At 43.4% G+C, this 20,233-nt stretch overlaps 1 protein-coding gene across 1 annotated transcript; it reads left to right on the top strand.

The window, feature by feature from the left end:
- The first annotated feature begins 627 nt into the window (after positions 1-627).
- ip6k1 (inositol hexakisphosphate kinase 1) lies at positions 628-19,732 on the top strand. The gene is made up of 9 exons (XM_062408808.1): positions 628-797; positions 8,914-9,162; positions 9,450-9,595; positions 9,685-9,811; positions 12,079-12,319; positions 12,667-12,848; positions 13,380-13,555; positions 14,812-15,045; positions 16,065-19,732. Exons 3-9 carry the CDS (start codon positions 9,479-9,481, stop codon positions 16,581-16,583), a joined length of 1,596 nt encoding a protein of 531 aa, XP_062264792.1. The 5' UTR covers positions 628-797; positions 8,914-9,162; positions 9,450-9,478; the 3' UTR covers positions 16,584-19,732.
- The last annotated feature ends 501 nt before the right edge of the window (positions 19,733-20,233 follow it).

The raw sequence follows: 20,233 nt of genomic DNA, 5'->3' as shown, positions 1-20,233 counted from the left end.
CTTAAATTTCATTAACATTGTATGACCTCTTGAATAGGCCTTGCCATTGGCATACAAGCAACTATCCATATCAGAAAATACCATACATTTTCTATGGGGGGAGATTGTGACACATGAGAACGATACAAACCATAAAATACAATCGTATGATGTATATCATACAATACATCATGTGATGTGAGCTTCGTTTGTACCCGAAGTTTTAAGTGTTGCTCGGTGATGTCATTTACAGTAAAACTTAAACCAAAGTAGAATTCAAACTTCCAGAATAAGAATTCCATAGTATTTGTGTCATTAGTCATGATTATGATACAATAAGGCATAATTATGATATGATAACTATATGGATCTAAATTTTGCAGATCTGAGTTTATAATATGGACAAACTTACAAGCTAAGGGTCTGATGTGTCCCCTCCCCCCTCCCCCAGCCCCAGAAGGAAGAAGGAGCAATTGAATAGATGTGAATATAATGGATTTAGTTTAATGATGTGTATACAGTAGGTTTGTGTAGATGTTGGTATGTGAGGAACAACATGTGCTCAGGGTCTGATGTGAGCCCCCCCAGCCCCAGCAGGAAGCAGCTGCAGCCGCTAGGTGGCGCCAGGGGACCGACCCCAGTGCTGTAAATGAAGCGTAAAAACCAAACAGGCTGCGTTAGCTCCGCTGTCATGACGTCGGGATGTTTTTCTTTCCTCCACCGTCAACGAGACACCGAGCACCGACATCCATGAAGCCCGTCGCCCGCTGAACCGCATCCGGCGTGAAGTCAGCTCCGCGGCCCGCCCGGTCCAGGAGGTACGTTTCTAACGGGGGCCGCTCGGCGCCGCTCGCCGGAGACACTGCGCAGCGTCGAACCGCGGCGCTAGTCAATTAGCTTAGGTTAGCATGCTCGGCTAATTTGACGGTGGGGCAGCGTCGAGGTAACGCCGGTGTTTTCCACCGGTTTTCTGGGGCCACGGAGCGGGAATAGACGGGCTCTGGTCTAAAGTAAGACGACGGGACACGATGTTCCAGGTTGTGTGTTCATTTGTGTGCTGATGTACGATGCGTGTAACAGACTCTGCTAGCTAGCGTGTTGCCAGGCTAAGGTCAAGAAGCTGACCAATCTGACAGCTAACGCTAACAAACATGGTTCCTACGGGCGAGTGTGTGTGTGTGTTTGTGTTTGTGTGTGTGTGTGTGTGTTTGTGTTTGTGTGTGTGTGTGTGGTGTGACAGCCAGTGTCGCAACTACACAACTGCTGGCTTGTAACAACACAATCCGACGGGTCCCCACACTGGAGCCCGGAGCGGTGCCGTGTGCAGCATTAAGAGGTGGGTGCCTAAAAGTTTGATTAGCTCGAGGCTAGCTGGTTGTGATTATATATGAGGTCAAGTGTAACTCACTGGGACGTGGTATTACCAGTAATTAGCTTGTTGTTACTTACTGGTTTAACGACGGAGGATATTTGGCTTTAGCTGCACGGCGGATGGTGATGGTTGTGTGTATCTGTTGTCATACTCCTGATGCAGGTGTGTGTTATCCTGCCGCTCAACACTGACCACAACACCAGTAAATACACACTTTTAATCCCTGATGTGTCTCACAGTGCGAGCGAGTGGTTTGCAGAAGGCTGTGATGGGTTTGATGGGTGATTTATGCCCCTGTGCATTAACCAGTCTTTCCTTTGACATCCCCCCCAGTGAGCTGACTTCACCTGTGATACGTCTCACGTAGCTGGACATGCTATCCCCACTGGTATTACTCCATGACAGCATTGTTAACATATGAGAAGAAGGAAACGGGTCACTTCTCCTCCGTGTGCCTGGTTTCCCTCATCATCACTTACTGTCACATCATGGGCATGCGTCCAGGTCTCTGTTCTCAATAGTCAGGGATCGAGGGAACAACTGCAAATGTCCATAGAATAACTTCAGTGTGGTAGCTACAGAATTATTACATGACCTATTAGCCCTAGTTCCAGAGATGCTCCATGGGTGTTGTCATTGAAAAAGCATTATTTTTTGTCAAAGATGCATAAACTCACATATTTCCTGCTTTAAATATGATGGCCTTAAGTGTGGTTTAATGCTTTGGTCTAATATTGATGTGTATGGATCATAATTTAGCAGATCTGGGTTGGTTTTAGATATTGGTGTGTAGGGACAAAGCTGTTTCAAACAACTGGAGTTTGTGTTTGTGTGTGAAACCCAAGCCTACGCACGCACAAAGTATAGGCCCACATGTTTGGAGACATAAATCCGTCAGTGCTCGCTGTTTACCTCTTTTCTTTTATGGAAAGTTACTGACACCATCAGTGTCAGAGCTCTCACTGGATGTGGTGTGAAAAAAAGTGTGAGTGTTGTTGTGATTGTTGACAATGACAGATGCTTAGATTCGCCTTGTTGTCTCCTGGTGCTGAGTTCAGTGCCGGAGGACGTCTTTGTCACTACGCTACATATGAGGGATAATCACTTCAAATGTGAGATATTGTTTAAGTGTCATAAAATACATCTACACACCAATCTGAATCACAAGCACATCACAGTCCCTCATTTTATCTTGTTGTTTATTTTATCTTTGTTCCTTTGTGGGCATTTTTATTTGCATTTTTCTTGATTTACAATTTTATTATGACAGTGTCAATATAAAGACTCTGTATTGGTGCTGATTTTTAATCTGAGGTAAATTTTGTTGTTGACTGCTCATTTCATTGAGTTTCATTGTTTGTAGAGCAAGGACGTAGGGAAAGATTGCTTGTGCTTTTGGTATGAATGGGTGCGTGTAGATTATTTAACAGTGGAGCTCGTCCAATAAGGAAGGATTTCTTAGTTTGATGATTTACTTTTGGGCTCAACACTCACATTTATTGTCAAGACTTTATGACAAGCAGTTCTCCATGCCTGATATAAAACCCTGCTTCTGACAAATAGTAAATAGTTACCAGTAGCAGTAATAAATAGAATATCCTGTTACTGTTATTTTGTCAGTGCTGTTATTCTGTCAGTGCTGTTCTGTCTGAACATGGAGGTGACTTGGTGAATAGAAAATCTGTATAGTAGAAATCAGATGATAAAATGACCACACAAATTAAACGTTTTCCTACTGTGAAGAATCTGCTTTTTTTTAATAAAAATTCTGCAGCTTCTCTACAGGTGGTTCTCAATTCAGGGGCTGTTTCCTTCAGAAGCCGCATTTGTAGACTGATTATGTCCCATCGCTGCGACGAGGCTGTTCCAATTCGAAGGTTCCTCCCAAATGTGTCCTTCCACCCCTGAGCAATGGTTGCTCCACTGGGTGGATGCTTCCCCGATCAACATATCCCATAATTCATTGCGTTCCGTGTCAAACTGTTTTTCAAATAGCTAATGGCCTCAAAGAGCAAGGCAAAATCATCAGAAGAATTTATTTTTTGCCAATGTTAGTGCTCAATTAAACAACTAACGGGACACATGTCTTTTTAACGCTTTTAAAAATCTTCAAACTGTATATAAGCCCATTGACCTGATGTGAAAGTGTAATCAGCTGACTGGCGTGTTGTGAGTTCTGGATGCTGTAGAGGCTCCAGAGTTTTCGGGGCTGTGGTGAGAGAGGAGCCCAGATGGGAGACATGTGTGGTCCTGGTGGTTGTTTTGACTGATCCTAGCTGAAGTCTCACCCTGATTGTTGAAAGGACAAATTGTTCTCCCCTGTGTGTGCGTGTGTGTCCCTCCGCAGCTGTTGAGTTCTGTCTGGGCATCCTGGCAGCATCTGTGTGTGTGTCAGTGTTTTTGCGTTTTTTCCCTGTTGTAGTTTGTGATTCTTGGGACAGACAGACGTGTTTGGGGCTCATCTCCCACAGGGCTGCATCTGCGTTGTGCAGAGAAAGAGCTGGAACTCTCTTCTTCCCCTGTTTCCTCACCTTCTCCCTTGCTTCACTGTCTTGATCATTCACTCATACTTTTCTAGATAGCTATTTCTATTTCCCTTAGTTATCTCTGTTGTACAGCTGCATTTATTAGTCAACAAATCAAGGGACTCCTAATATGTATTCAAGTAAATATACCGCAAAATCTAGAATTTAAATGTTAAGAGTTTTTGGTTTTAAAATCGTTATAAACTGAACAATTTTGAATGTTTATTATCGCTTCTAGATCTGGGAAATGATGGCAATTTTTCACAAAAACAAAAATAATCTGTAGATGATTTTCCTCGTCCCAACCTCCCTCCTCCTCCTCAGTACCTCTGTAATTTTATTTACACTTACACTTGCCTCTATGTTTCCCTCCGTGTCTCCTTGATCCTTCTTGAAACCTGTGATAACAGCACATGTCAGCAGTAGCAACCTCCAGCCCCTATTTACCACCGTTTAGTGTGGTAATGCTATGCTTCACTAATGCAACCACTCAGCATGTAAACACCAGCTGCTTAGGTATGAGATGATGATGATGAGGGTCAAGTTGTGAATAATGATGCGGGTGTGGATGATGATGATGAAGATGATGTCCTGGCCCTGGTCCTTGAGTTTGTGGATTTATCTAGGAAATTGAATTTGGGTGACTGGAACAGCTCCAGGCTGGGATTTCTAAATTTAGAAGAAAGACACCAAGACAAGTTTTTAAAATATTGAGGTCAATTAAAGTGTTGATCTAGTTTAACAGATATTTACTGCAGCAGGTATAAAATGACAAGAAGCGGTCGACAATGTTTTTTGTTATTTTTGTCCTTATTGAAATGCTTTTACAAAGTGGTGGCAAACAACAGGTGACAGAGTTTACTTTAAAACTTAAAAAAAAAGCAAAGCAGCCACAAACCTTTACATTTAAAAAAGCTAGAAACAGCATATGTTTGACATTTGGGTTCAAACTAACTAAAATGATTACAAGGCTGGAGATTTCAATGTAAAAATTACAGCTGTTCTTCAAAGTCTCAGTTATGCCCGAAGATCAGATGCAACTTGCTGCTAAACTTCTCACTTCTACGCGTTAACATGTCCAAGAAGTCCTTGATTGGCTCTATCTCTCTCGCTCGACTTGAAGGACGGCAGGATCTCCTCACACACATTCACAAACACGCAGATGATCAGTAAGTCAGAAATAGCACCTTAATCAGTCTGTCAGCATCGTAGAGCTGCAGTGAGCCCACAGCTTTGTCCTGGTGATGGATGATGATGTAAGCTATGGTCACACAGATCCTCTTAGCTGATTGGCTGCACGCTCAGGCCATTCAGCGAACCTGGCAGAACACAGGGCGCTGATTAGAGATCTGTTTGTTGTGAGTAGTATGTTTGTTTTGAGCGTGGAGTCGGCTCCTCCAGACGGACGATGGGGAAACTCGGCTTCGATCAAAGTTAACGTTGTTTTGAATTAAGTTTTGTCATCAGTTGTCTTTGCACTGGAGGAGGTGGTGGAGGTGTACTGGAGATGTCATTCACTTCATTACATCTTTCTATTTGAACTGATTTATTAAACTTTACATCCACAAACAATAATAATGTGTACATGCACAAAAAAGGAAGATTTTCTCCTTTTCTTTGCCTTATGCAACAGAACCGTGGTGTCTGTCTATTGGTTATACAAACAAGCATCTTGAAGGTATCACTTTGGGCTGTAGGAAAAACTTTTTTGTTTACTTCCTGTTAGTCGACATTGAAAGTTATTGCAGGCGTAGAAGCAACATGACAGTAGACAGCCTTAACACAAAGGCTAGAAAACAACCTGATTGACAGAAAGCAGAAAAAGCCAGCCGCCCTGACGTCAGTGCAGACGAGCCCACGCAGCCTTGAAACTACTGAAGACAGGACATGGGATTCTACTGCTTTGTTAGGATGTAGAATATAATATATGGGTTTTGAAACTTTGAGGGTTGAACAGCCAAATTTGATTAACACAAAGAGCGATGTATAGATAGGTAATAGTACATCAGTGTATATCAAGAATCGATACGATTCTCTAAATACTGCCCTGTTGTACGAGTAAGGATGGTTAAAAGATAGGAGGGGGTGTGAGGTAACGGGATTTGAGGAGTGGGATGAAGGAAACAAGAAGAGGAGGAGGGAGAAGAGGAGTCGTCCTTGACTTTGCCCTCCACCAGCCTATTCCCAGCCTCATCATCGCACTGCACAGAGGGCGCTGCCTTTCAGAAACACACACCTGTTGCCTGTGTGCCAAGAGTCATCGACGACAACACAATCACTAACAGGAACCACACGTCCACACTAACACCTGTTCTCCACTGAATCCCCCCAGACTTACCTCTGAGGAAATTTAAACACAAACGCATCTTCCCTGTTTTGCATCATTTCAAAGTCACTTGTCCAGTCCTCAGAATACACACACTTCAGGTTTTAGTTCTTGTTGCATTAAAGTAGACTCTTAATTATCAGATGGCAGATGTGAGACTTCCATGCATACTGGATAACTTCCATAACTTCTTCTACTGGCATTCATGTTTGTCTATATCAAAACGTTTATTTACAGAAGAAAGTATGAAGAGATATGTTTAGTCCCCAATAACGGAAACGCCCCTAAAGTTTATTAGGGGCTGATTTCTGTTTGAATTGGACACTTTTCTCACATGGAACCCTTTAGGGCGTTAACAGCCTCATTTGATACAGTACAACAATTAAAATTCAACGATGAATACATTTCCATTTTGCATGCGATCTTCATTTATAAATAAATTTAAAGTTTATGTAATACCCTCTGATGTCACAGACTGTGTGTGTTGTGTAGAGAACTGTTGTAGGTCAGGGATCATCACGCCGATTTCACTGATCTCAGAACATAACACATGTGGCCTGATGTTTACTGTTTGCTGCTAACTTTAGAATTCATTGCTCATGGGAAACTCTGTGAGCTCTGTTGACTGTGCGTGTGTGTGTGTTGTATCGTGACTTGGGATCAGAGTGTTGGATGTTGAATTTCCATCGTGGTTAAAAATATATGCACCGTGCAGTGAGCAGTCGAGATGAGGGTCCGGTGTGTGATGTTGCAGGAACAGTGCAGTTCAAGTCATATTTTTGACCTTCATGACATGTTGTAAGTTTTTGATCAGCTTCTCACGTAAGCAGTTAGTTTGTTTCTCTTCTTCTTTCATCTCTCCCCTGCAAGTCAAGCACACGCAGTCGGTTGCTGACCTCAGTGATGTTGTCACAACAAAAGCCTTCCTGTGGTGCACCGCTGCTATTACTAAATACTTGAAATTGATACTTGACAGTGAACAGACGTGCACAGTGTTTTTGACGGTGTTCATGACTAACACAGTTTATCAAGGCGATGAGATACAAGTTCTTACTCTTAACAACAAGGTTTTGTTTTGTTTTTACTGTCACCAAACGGCACGCAGTCCGTCCCTGTTCTTTTGGATTGGAGTCTTTTAATATGCTGCAATTTCACGGGCAGAGTCAATGTTTTCCTTTCAGAACAGATTGCATTCAAATAATTAACTATTGCTACAAGTAGTTTTTATTTTCATTATTGATTTATCTGTATGATGTGAAAAGGTACCCCTCATAATTTCCCACCAGACACTTGTTTTGTTTCCTAATCCATAAAACGTTGTATTCACTCTATTGAATTAAAAAGTTAATGTCATGAACGTGTTTTCACAAATGACTGAAATTATTTGATCACTAGGTGTGTCGTTGAAGACAAAACTAAATCGTTGAAGGAGAACACAACATTAGATCATTACTGAAGTATTAGCTGTCCCACAGTCACACTACTGTCTAACTGGCCACTTCCCAGTAAATCTTTAAGTTTTCTAGGAATCTTTATGTGCATTATAAGTTTTTATAAACCTACACCTGCTTTTTCAAACAGAACTTAAAGGATTATATTTTACTTCACAGTATTAGTTTCTGTATTTCTCTCCTGATCAACAGAGCTTGAGCCTGCTCTCTTGAGGAAAATAGGGAAATACTTGTTGACATGTTTTGACAAATGTCTCAACTCTTATTTACAGAGGCTGTTTACTGTTTATTTTAAGCTCAGGTCTTGATATCATCAGTCGAGCATCTTGAATCACTACAATCTTGACATTGTCCAGATGATGCCTACACACACACACACACACAAGCAGGCTGTGACATCATTAGCAGGCCTGCTTCTCTCCTCCAATCCTCTTCTTCTTTGTTCCCTCAGCTCTTCCGGTCTCCCTCTCCTCTTTCATGCCATCTTGTCTTGTCTCGTCTTCAGGCAGTGATGAGTCATGATGGGAAAGGAAATTAGGACAAATTATACTAAAACAAGACGACAGGTGTCCACATACTTGTGGATGTCTACTGTGGTGTGTCTACTATGGGTCCTGATCCACCTGGACTCAAAACCGTGAATTCAATTCATGAGTTGTGTTCTTGTCTCTGTTGAACCCCTTTTTTAAAACCACTCAAATAGCAGAACTAAATCTGCGTTTGGCAGAACTGAAAACAACATTTTCATGCAGATCTTCCCTCATTTACATTATAGTGATGACTCAATGAGAGCAGTATAATCTAAAATTAATTATAAAATCAGATCATATTATTTCAGGAACCTTCAGTTGATTTAAATGACTAGAATAAATTCATGAGCTCTTTTACATCTTAAGCAGTTTGATTTGTTATGTCGTCGTCGTCTATTGTTATCGTCACCAGTGTTGTTTTTTTTCAAATACCTATCTTTGTATTTTTTTATTTTAATGTGTGTCAGCAACAGATGAGCTTTGATTTCATCCTGTAATTGTATAGACGTGTTTCTGAATGCTCATTGAAAAATCAGTCATGAAAAAGTTTCACATCATGTTGAAGGTCCAAGGAGAAAGTGTGTGTCTGTTTGTGTCTGTTTGTGTGTGTGTGTGTGTGTTTGTTGTGTAAGGCAACGGGAAGCTGCCTTGGTCATAGTTTTGGCTTCACAGCACTTTTACTTTACCCTCAGTGGCCACATTTAACAATTTGTTCTTCCTCTCTCTGCAGGAAGTGGTGACCTTGCCTAATTGACACGCTGCTCCCCGCTCCCCATCTCTGCCCCCCCACCCACCCACCCCTGTCGGGATTGGGTCTCCGTGCTGCCGGCGGTGGATTGGAGCACTCTGATTGGAGGTTTTGCGAGGTGGTTTTTCGGTCTGGCGCCGCCTCCCCCCGGGGCCGGCGTGCGCTCCCAGCAGCCCGTGGTGCCCTGTGCCCCCCCTTCCCCGTCAGTACACAACAGAGCCCATGCCCAGGGTAAGACTGGAACCCTCTTGATGTATGACACGGGTAATATGACATTCAAAGTGTTTCCCATGTCAGCACCGAAACAGAGAAGAGTTGTGAAGATGTAGCTGCTACAACACCTGAGAGGAACATTATTCCCTTTGACTGGTTCTTTAAACCATTAGACATTTTCTTTGGATAAATCCCAGGACATTGGCATTAACACTTAACATTTGAAATGATACCCAGCCATAGGACGAGCAGCGGCCGGAGCAGAACTCTGCACCTCCTTGTTAAATCCTTCCTCTTCTCTGCAGGAGGAGGCGCAGTGCGTCTGCCAGGAGCCATGTGCCTCCCTCACACCAACAACATGGACAACAAGCTACAGGGTGCGGGACAGGGGGGAGGGGCTTCACTTCGACTGCGACCAGGAGGCGTTCCACTGGAGCCCTTCATACACCAGGTGAGAGAGTTCTGTGTGTTATAGAAAAATTGTAATAAAGGGAGTATAAAGTCCATGTTGACATCATCATCATTTTTACTTTTGTGTAGGTGGGGGGTCACACCAGTATGATGCGTTACGATGACCACACAGTGTGTAAACCTCTGATCAGCAGAGAGCAGCGATTCTACGAGTCTCTGCCTCCAGAGATGAAGGAGTTCACGCCGGAGTATAAAGGTCAGTGCAAACCTTGATGTTGTTTAGTACCAGTGGAGACAAGGATGCTGAACTTATCCCCTCAGCTCATCAGATGGGCCTGTTTGTGTTGTGGCTGGTGTTAAATAATAAAGAAGAAAAAAACGAAACAAATCTCTCCTGTGTGGTTTACAAAGTGTGAATGGAGCCTTAAGAACCAGATATTTCCCATGCAGGAGCAAAAAGAGACAAAATACTGGACTCACAAACATCAGGTGGACACAACACAGAATTACAAATTGGTTCTGCTGCCTCTAAGTGGCCAGAAATCTGTTATTGTGGTTTCAAGTTGTTGAAACTAACCGAGGCTTGTCCTCTGCTGTCAATCTCACAACTGGAAGGTCAGTGGTCTGTGACTGTTTGAATAGAAGTGACTCTTGTACACGCTCTCACTGCCAGAACAAATCATTTTGACGTAAATGTTGAAAATACTTACTAAACTAGTGGTGTGTACGTTATTATTCAACTTCAGCTCCAATGCACTCGCCTCTCATTGAGGTTTGCAAAGATGTAACTTCTTCATTTTGTGACGTAATAGTCGATTAACATTTTTAGCTTGGCCTTCGGTTCTGATCTTGTGAAGCTTTCAGGGGACCTCAGTCCTCCTCCAGCTTTTATTCAAACAAATCTCTAAAAACCAGACAGACAGAGGAGAGGGAAGGAAGTACGGATGTTTAATGGCCTTAGAGTGGTTGAGCTGCTCTGCTCTTCATCACCAGGCACATACTGGAGCTGGTTCCACTTTCCTTTGCTGTAGTTACAGACCCAAACACACTTTGATAGTCGCGGTACACACTCACTCACACACAAACACACACGTCCATCTATGCAACCTATTTAAAGTTTTGGCGAATTGTGTAAGAGAGGAGATAATGACGTAGATAATGAAAGATTTAAACGGTAGACAGGACCATGCAACACATTAGTGATGGCTCTGTTCCAGGTTATTGTGTCCTGACACTAACTAAACATATCGTGAGCATGTTGACATTAAGATTTAACTCAAAGCATCTCTGTGCCTGAGTGCAGCCTCACAGAGCTTTGCACTTGACTCTACATGCTGATATTATTTTCCACAAATTATGGTCGAAATTCTTAATATTTACTGACATATTATTGACTTAATGATGAATCAGTCTGAATGAATCCTGGAATTATGATTTAAAAATACTTCCCACATTGCAAAGTCTGTGAGCTTCTTTATGTGAGACCTGCTGGATGTGTTCCCACTGCAATGATCTGTTTTCTCACCAGTCCAACCTGCTGGTGCTGTTGGTTCTAGTGCTCTGACACCATGAGACTATAAGGAGTCTATATTTAACCCTGGATCTTTGCCCTACTACCATTGTCCCACTGGTTTAATAACAAGAGACAGACAAACAGCTGCCTGGCCACGACTTTCTGAACCCGTCAAGGTTGTTTCAGCACGAATCATTTTGACTCTGTTTGATATGTGACTCCTCAGTTAAGATTTGGAGAAGAAGAATTTGACCCGATAGATCGGCCGGGTTTATAAACTAACAGAAATCAGATACCGTAGAACCATGGCGAGCCAGTAAGTGGATCTGAAATTGAATTCTGAAAGATAACCGTGACACAGCAGAGGATTCAAGAGACACAACCGATGTGCTGTGATTATAATCCTGGTTATAACACAAGCAGCTGAATTATGATGAATTGCAGTCTGTGTCTGTGGCTTCTCCGAGCAGGAAGTCGGGATCTTCAGCAGCATGAGCCAAAGTTTCATGAGTTTAATGTTTATCTAAAAGAGGCCTGATCTGATATGAAGGGAGGGGACCCGGGTATTGTCAAACTTGGACTGGTAAGATCGGAGGATGATTGGAGTTTATTTAAAAATGATCAGCAGACTGATAAAGATGGAAAAAATAACTCTGGCAGCAGCTTTGATTTCACTTTTGGGAGCAGTCACGTTGTCCATCTTGATATTCAGTCTCCAGGTATTAACAAATTGCATTATGAAGATTCACTGTGTGACCTGAGTCCACTTGTATCTATGCTAGTGTTAAACATATTAATGCCCAGACCTGGGACTGGCAATACAAGATACTACAGACCAGCTAAGTTTGAGCCTTCTGTCAATATATGACAATATGAAGCCATCGTTTGTTACTTCTGTCTCTAAACTTTATTTCTGCTAAACAAACATTATTCAAGTGGTTTCACAGTGTGTTGTGGGACCGACAGTTAAATAAACATGTTTCTGTCTTTGTTCCTCTCCGTCCTGGCAGGCATGGTGCTGGTTTGTTTCGAAGGCGATTGTGACGGCTACATCAACCTGGTGGCCTACCCCTACGTGGAGAGCAACATGGAGGGAGGGGCTGGTGACCACGAGGAGCGTGAGCCTCCTGAGAGGGAGCAGCCGAGGAGGAAACACTCCCGTCGCAGTCTCCACCGCTCCTCCTCCTCTTCCGAACACAAGGATGAGCGGTCTGACCTGAGGGAGTCACATGACACTGACACCTCTGAAAAGTAAGATTATAAATAAATAAAGAGCTTTTGTGTCAGCAAACTTTGGAGGCGACTGATTTCCTGTTTTATTTCACTGTAAACTGAAAGTCTTTGGGTTTTGGATTGTTGGTTGAACAAAACAAGACATTGAAGACTTGGAAATTAACTTCTCCACTATTTTCTGACATTTTAAGTATATCTCTTGAGTTGAGAAGCTCACATCTATACAATCACTAAACTGGCTGCTTGGTGCATATGAACTCGGTCAAACTGAATAATTGATGTCCTTCACAGATGCAACAGTTTGATGTGAGAATCCCTTGTGTGAACTTTTCAATGTTAACTTTCCCCTCCTCCTCCTCCTGCAGTCTTGCAGAGCTGAAGAGTCCCAGGCTCGACCCAAAGATCCACTCCGACGTTCCCTTCCAGATGTTGGACTGGAACAGTGGTTTGTCATCAGAGAAGATCAGCCATAACCCCTGGAGCCTCCGTTGTCACAAACAGCAGCTCAGTCGCATGAGATCTGAGTCCAAGGACCCCAAGCTCTTCAGTATCCTCCATTAGCCGGTCACATCTCACGCTGATGCTCACCAGCCACACCAGTCAGGGATTTCCAGAGCGTTCATAAGAACCGATCTTAGAGTAACCTGTAGAATAACAGGGAACTGTAGCCTCTGTAAATATGAGTGAGGCTGTGAGGAAGTAGGTTGGATTGAAAGTGAGTGTTGAGGGGACTGGGGTTATCGGGTTAAAGGTGGCGTTTTGATCTTCAGCTTCAAAGGGAGCAGCTGCCGTGGAAACAGCTGAGGAAAGTGAATGAGCAACAAACACAATGTCCGCAGCTCAGCATGTGATTAGAGCCAAACAGATTCCACAAGGCGGCTGTCATTTTGGTTTTAACAAACAATATTTAGTGTTTAAAACTATTTAATACATTCTGTTCAATTCAACTCAAGACAAAACTTGCTTTGGTTTCATAGCAAGCTGTTATATTTGCATCTTTCCTCTATTCCCTCCAAAAAAAACCTCTGTTTCGGACATCAAAGAGCAATTAGCTCCTTAACTTAAGTGTCATAACCAGAGTTTCTATTGTTGGAGAACGCTGTTCATCACTTCTCTTACCCCTGCATCCTGGACCTGAAGATGGGCACCAGGCAGCACGGAGACGACGCCTCCGAGGAGAAGGCGGCCAGGCAGATGAAGAAATGTGAACAGAGCACTTCAGCCACGCTGGGGGTCAGAGTGTGCGGCATGCAGGTAAAACAACGGCTCCTCTACTCAGTCTATCAGACGGTCGGTCCAGGACAAACCGGAAGAAGATTAGACCTTATCAATCCCCACATGATATTGAAATATATTCTACACACACATTACGTAAAGAGTGACTCCCCCCCCTCCCGACTGACTTACGGCGTCTAAACTCACGATAGAGTCCGGTATGTTTTCATGAAGCCGTGTCTCCATGAAGCACATAACAGAATGCTCACTAAAAACATTCTTTCCTTGTGAGTGATGTTAACTCGTCCGTTTTATTCGCCCAGTGATCTAATGTTCCCCAGAAAAATAGAGGGAAGATACGGCCACTATGTCCTCTTCCTTTGCCATCGTCTCCTCCCAGCTCTGCAGCTCCGGTATTTCCTCCTCAGCTCCTCGGGGGGGCTTCATGTATCTCTCTGGTCTTGTCACTCTGTCAGAGGCTCATCAGCTTCTCCCTGGTGTAAACAATGGAGCCATGGCGCTGCTCCACCAGGATGGAGACCCGGCATAATCAAAGCACTCCAAGTCCCATGAAACGAAAAATAAGTTGTGACGCCACATTATATGAGACAAATCCAGAAGTTCTTAACCTTTAGAAAAGAATGAAAAACAAACAGATTTTAGTTTCTAGTTGAGGTGGAGAATCTATTTATGTATTTCTGCTTTCAACACTATACTCAGTTATACTTCTTATAGTTGCACTGGCCCATCTGTAACTCTTAGGTTACATCAACGAGTTAAGTATTTAAATCATTCACACCTGCTGTCCACACAACTCTGGAGGTTATCAAGCCCCTAAAATGAAGAACCCAGTTTTATTTAGAAAACTCTGTCGGGTAGACACTGAGACATTTAACAAAGATGATGTAAACGCCTGCGCTCGCTTCCTGATCGCGTCTCATCGGTCACGATTTAACTCTCTGATATTTACACAACATTTCCTTTCGTCCAAAACAGGAAACTCCTGCTCTTACTTTTTCTCAAGTGCTGTTTCTCTTTTGTAAAATGCTCTGCAACTAACCAACCAGCTGCCGTGTAGACTGCTTCCTGTTTACATCGGCATGTGCACTCCCAGTGCATGTGATGGTCATGTGATTCGCCATTTCCGTTGTGGTAATATAGACATAGATTACTTTTGTTGCAGGTTTGCACACATCACAGCCACATATATAATGGACACACTTTGAGTAGTAGTGGGTTCTGATTTTATTTTGAATGTGTCATGTGTTTTAAAGATTCTCCATCTGTGTGTGCAGGTGTACCAGCTGAACACCGGTCACTACCTCTGCAGGAACAAGTACTACGGCCGCGGCCTGTCGATCGAGGGCTTCCGCCAGGCCCTCTACCAGTACATGCACAACGGAAAGGGCCTGAGGCAGGACCTCTTGGAGCCGATCCTGAATAAGCTCCGCAGCCTGAAGGCGGTGCTGGAGAGCCAGGCCTCCTACCGCTTCTACTCGTCTTCGCTGCTCATCATCTATGAGGGAAAGGTGAGCCTGACGGTGTAGTACTTATATGTCAAAATGAATCTATTCTTCAGTAAACATCTCTTACATTACATGCCTTGTTCTGGATTATTATCACTTTCTCACACTGACAGCAGTGCACTTTGTAGATTTGTATCCTCATTTTCTATTAAAACCTAAATTCAGCAGTTCCTCGTTTCATGCAGGTTCAGTGAAATGTGTGCTCTGTGAGAGGCTGCTGTGTCTGCATGTGCCACCATGAATTTACACCATGGAGGTGAGAGATGAGGCCCAGGTGAATGTTTGTTTACATTGCACAAAAAAATTGAAACTGACGCAGGATTAGCAACCGGGCAGAAAGGGCAACTGTCCATGGCCCAGACCTTCAAGGTGACCTATGCAGCAATTTGATTCAGCACAAACTGTCACGCTTGGCTATATATTGACTTTATCCTAGTTTTTAGCAAAGCATTATAAAATGTTATTTTCCTCTTCCCATTATCAAAAATCCAGTAATACTGTGAAAATCGATGTTGTACCCTGAGAGCCTGAAACGTCAAACTATCAGTTAGGTAACATCATGTTGCTTAATATGAGGAAGGAAGTCGCTGTCACCGCCCAGTATCACCATTAAAACAAGAGTTAGTATATAACTGCGGCTGGGAAGACTTGATGGCCGTCGTCCACTGAGCTTGAGAGATGGACTTTTGTCTTTTCCTGGAATTTGTTGAGAGCAAAATTATAGAATAACACAAAGATGACCCTGAAGGAAATGTGTTTTTCTGTCAGTAAATCAATGCGTTGTAATAACTTGTTCATCAGACTTTCAATGATATAAATGTAAACAAACAAACAAATGGATGAGGGTGAAATCTCCTCCTTGGTGGTGATATTCTGTGTGTTGTGTTTCTGCTGCCCCCTACAGGCTCCATCAGTTATTGTAGGTATAATAAAAACATAATTGTTGTTTCTCATGCTGTGGGACAGTGATGATGTTTTATTATATTCATACTGATCAACATTGTGTTTGATTGTCTCTGTAGGAATCTGGGGGCCCCTCAGTCCTCAGCTCTGGGCAGCATCCAGCCTGGCAGCAGAAGACTCCTCCGGCCCCGACAGAGCCCGGCCCCGGGCCCTTCGCTCCTCCGGCCCCCGACGCTCCCCTCAAAATGGACATGAGCCAGAAACCAGAGCCGGGGTCGCTGTCCTCTCAAGGGTCCGGACCAACGGCTCCGCCCTCCCCTGCCCCTCATCCCCCCCCACAAGCCCCAACCACCACGTCAGACTGCCACTCCTTCTCCCCACCTACACCCTCCCCTCACCCCCGTCCAGACCCCTCCTCCCTGTCCTCTGCTCCCAGTTCAATTTCCTTGCCCCCTCCTCCCGCCCCACCAAAGCAGCCCCCCCACGTGGACGTTCGTATGATCGACTTCGCCCACTCCACCTTTAAGGGTTTCCGCGGGGACACGGCGGTGCACGACGGGCCGGACCGGGGCTACATGTTCGGACTGGAGAGCCTGGTCCGGATCCTGGAGAGCCTGCGGGACGGCAACCCGCCGTAGCTCCGCCTGCATACATACACACACACAGACACACACACTCACACACTCATACACTGCTCTTCACGAGTTAGCTGCTGAGACATCTCGGCTGTAAATATGGAACAGGGTTCTCCAGGACGTCACCATGGGCACATGGGCATTCTACAGGAAAGTAGCTACTATAGCAAAAGGCAGGAGGTGAGCCAGTGGAGCTCTGGATCACCTCTGCACCACACACACACAGGTTGTGCATCTATACTTGTGAGGACCCTCGTTGACATCATATAACATAAAGTTAACACAACTACAGCCCAAACTCAAGTACGCAACTAAAACCCAAACTTAACTGGCATGAGCCCTTTTCAGAAGAAGCTCACAGCCTCACACAAACACACACACACACACACACACACACACAAACACAAACACACAAAATCGTTATCAATCACTGACAATGATCAGGGAAACCGTGGAAATCTAAAAAACAAAACCTTCTTGGTGGAAGTAATGAGGGCGACTGAGGTCCTCACACCGAGTGAGACTTTGAAGGATTTAGGACCAGACGAGGTTCCCTCATGTTCCTCACAAACATAGACAATCAACAGCAGACACACACACACACACACACACACATACACATCCTGGGAACATTTATCTGTGGAGCAGCACCGTGGAGCAGAGAAACAACCAATCAGCTGAAACCCAGGGACCGCCCACTGAAGTTGACCCAGAATCACGTGACACCTCACCCCCCCACCCCTTCACCCCCCTGCCTACTCCTCACTCTTCTTTCTCTACACAAACCAAACCCGGACAGGTGAACAGACTCTTTCAGCGTTACCTCCATGACGCACTCAGAACCACACACACACACAAGCATCTGTTAAAGCAATAGATGGCGATGATAGATGGCAACCTTTTTTTCTCGGGCGGTGCATAGGGCGACGCCAACAGGGAGAAGTGCGACAGAAGTTTGCATCATAGCAGTTAGACTTAAAGGAAACAGTGTAGATCCTTTTTAAAAAACGCTATATGTCCGTTTTTGGGGCTTCAAGTAGTCGGTGTCCTGTGAAAATCCTCCTCTCTATTGTGTCTGTGTCATTTTCCCAAAATCCAGTCTAGTGATATTCTATATTTTTCATCCTGTCAACAAACCCCATGAAAACTCATTCGATGACATGTTTCAGTGTAAAAGTCTGATAGATCTTATTTCTTTGTGCCAAAACACGTCACTTTTACATTGGATCACATGTTCTGTCAGGTTCCCTCACACCACCCTGCTGCTGGAAACACTCACTAAAGACTACGTATGAATGCGCTGCTGAAAATAGTCCCCCAGCAAACCCACCCACTTCCTGGTGTTTGTAAAACGTCCCTAGAAAGTAGCGAGACAAGTTATTTTTTTTAAAGAAAATGTAGATTTGTGTATTTTATGCTTTTATTTTCTGGCCGACGGGAGAGAGATGACCAGAAACGACTCATGTCTGCAGATGTTGCCGGTCGTGATCTGCCCTTCAGAGCTGAGCTCCTCCTGGAGTTCATCCTCCAACGTGTCGGTCAGCAGCTGCTCCGGAGCTTTCAGATCGAAAGCTCTAGATCAGCTGTTAATGTGACTTTGTGGTGATAATTAGAGATGTTTCCAAAACACTTTCCTGCTGTTTTGAAGCAGCAAATAATTGATTACCAGGAAAAGGACAATGCACTTTTAACTGGATGAAACAAATATACTTTAAAATTGAGTATACTATTAAGACAGGGTACTGGATCGTTGCTTAGATTTGAAGGGCGCAGAACTTTCCCTGAGTTTTCTGTGTTTTTGAACAAAACGTTCTTAGAAATAATGTTTTAATCAAATTGTTGATTCTAAAGTAAAGAAGGAACTTTCCATCTTTCACAGGATCTCGTGATGTTAAAGCTCCAGAAACAGCTTGAACTCTGAGGTGGTTTTTGTTTTGACGACTTTAAATTTCCTGAGGTAAACGTGTATTTCCACAGGATTGAGAACTTCGAACGTTTAAAGAGACGCGTTGTTGGTTTTCATGGGATCTGTTGACAGGATTAAAGTGTTGGAGTGGTAAAAGCCTTATTCTGTGCACTAGAGTGACATGGTGGAATAACAGGAATATTTAATGTCAAGAATATTTTTCTGATGTGTAAAGTGTGCTAAAAAAATGCACAAGAAAGTAAGTTGTGATATAATTTGCTTAGAATCATTAATAACAGTAAACCTGATGAAAAATTAGACAAACGATCTAACTATCGTTCAGCTCGACACCAAAAAAAAAGAATAAGTAAAGAAAATCATCCTCAGGTCAAAGTCGGCAGAGGATGTTATTGTTTTATATCTCATGTAATAGGTCAGATGAGATGGTGTCAGCCAATCACAGTCCAGTTCCAGAGGGAGGCTGGCCGTGACGCCGCACCGCCCCCTGCTGGACAAGAACAGGATTCTAACCCCAGGAGCTGGAATAGAGCAAATATGAATATTTTATTTTTGGTTTATCAAGGTGATAATTTATTTTTTTATCGTACCTTTACCCATGTGTGGGGGCAAATGTTCTGTCTTTTACATGTCTCGCCCCCTAAATGTATAAACTGTAAAGAAATTAAGACACTGTGTGAAAAGTCACGAGTATAAGCAGTATTACTCGAGCGAACTCAAGTCTGTTCCATTTGCTGCAAAGACTCGGCCTCAGTCTGACGTTGATTCTGCATCGACAGACCAAAAATTTGATGTTTCATGAAGAAACACGAGCAACAAATACAGACCTGAGTCTGCTCACTGAGCCCGACACCTCTGCTGCTCTGGTGGAGAGCTCATCTTGAAAGTGTGTGAGTGTGTGTGCGTGTGTGTTAGAGCAGATGTAGATGCCATCTTTAGTCTTTGGTTTGTTTCACTTCACATTTAAAGGAGGTGGTAAAGAACTGCATGCACGTTCTACGTCCTCCTGTTTGAGTCATTTTTCAGCACAGCGTCCAGCGGTCTTGTTACAGTCCTCACAGAGTCTAACGCAGTGACGCTCCACGTGTCCTCTCAGATCGTGATATTTATTCATGGATATTAGCCTCAATGACTGATCAGAGTTATTTAGCAGCATTTTCTGCATCTGACATTGTCCTGTTTGTTAGAACAGTGGAAGTAAGTGAGATTAAATCTTTCCAGAAGCTTTTGGGCTTGTGTTGTTTTTCCTGTCTGAGCGACCGGGTCTGATCTGTGCAGCAGGTGAAGACCTCAGATATTAAAGAGGTGAAAAGGGTTAATGTGGAATAACACTCGGTTCCTCTCAGTCACTTTAAATAGTACTTATATGAGGACAACAAAGTCATAGACCTCGTTGTCCTCATAAGAATCTTATACTGCACCTGCTTCCTGCTTCATAACAACCCACTTTATCTTACCTGAAATCTGGCACTGACACGTCTGAATTTCAGAAACACAAATGGAAACTCTCATCCCAAGTGGAACTGCAGCAAATAGTCAATTAATCAGTTGACTGAAATTATTGGCAACATTTCTATAAATCAATTTGGTCTAAAAAAGCAAATCTCTCTGGTTCACCGATCAATGAAATCTTCACCTGTAACAAACTTAAAACTTTCTTTTTCACGTTCTCGTATTTCCCAGAGATTTATTTCATTGATCTCAGATTTTAAAAAGAATCTGATATTTA

The sequence above is a fragment of the Platichthys flesus genome, chromosome 2 (genome assembly GCF_949316205.1).
Source record: "Platichthys flesus chromosome 2, fPlaFle2.1, whole genome shotgun sequence".
In the NCBI taxonomy this organism is placed as follows: Eukaryota; Metazoa; Chordata; class Actinopteri; order Pleuronectiformes; family Pleuronectidae; genus Platichthys; species Platichthys flesus.
This window is presented reverse-complemented; position numbering and strand designations above follow the sequence as displayed.

Coding starts and splice junctions, on each gene's coding strand:
- ip6k1 (XM_062408808.1), top strand. CDS start 9,479: ATGTGCCTCCCTCACACCAACAACATGGACAACAAGCTACAGGGTGCG. Junction 9,596..9,684: donor TGGAGCCCTTCATACACCAG/GTGAGAGAGTTC, acceptor ACTTTTGTGTAG/GTGGGGGGTCACACCAGTAT. Junction 12,320..12,666: donor GACACTGACACCTCTGAAAA/GTAAGATTATAA, acceptor CTCCTCCTGCAG/TCTTGCAGAGCTGAAGAGTC.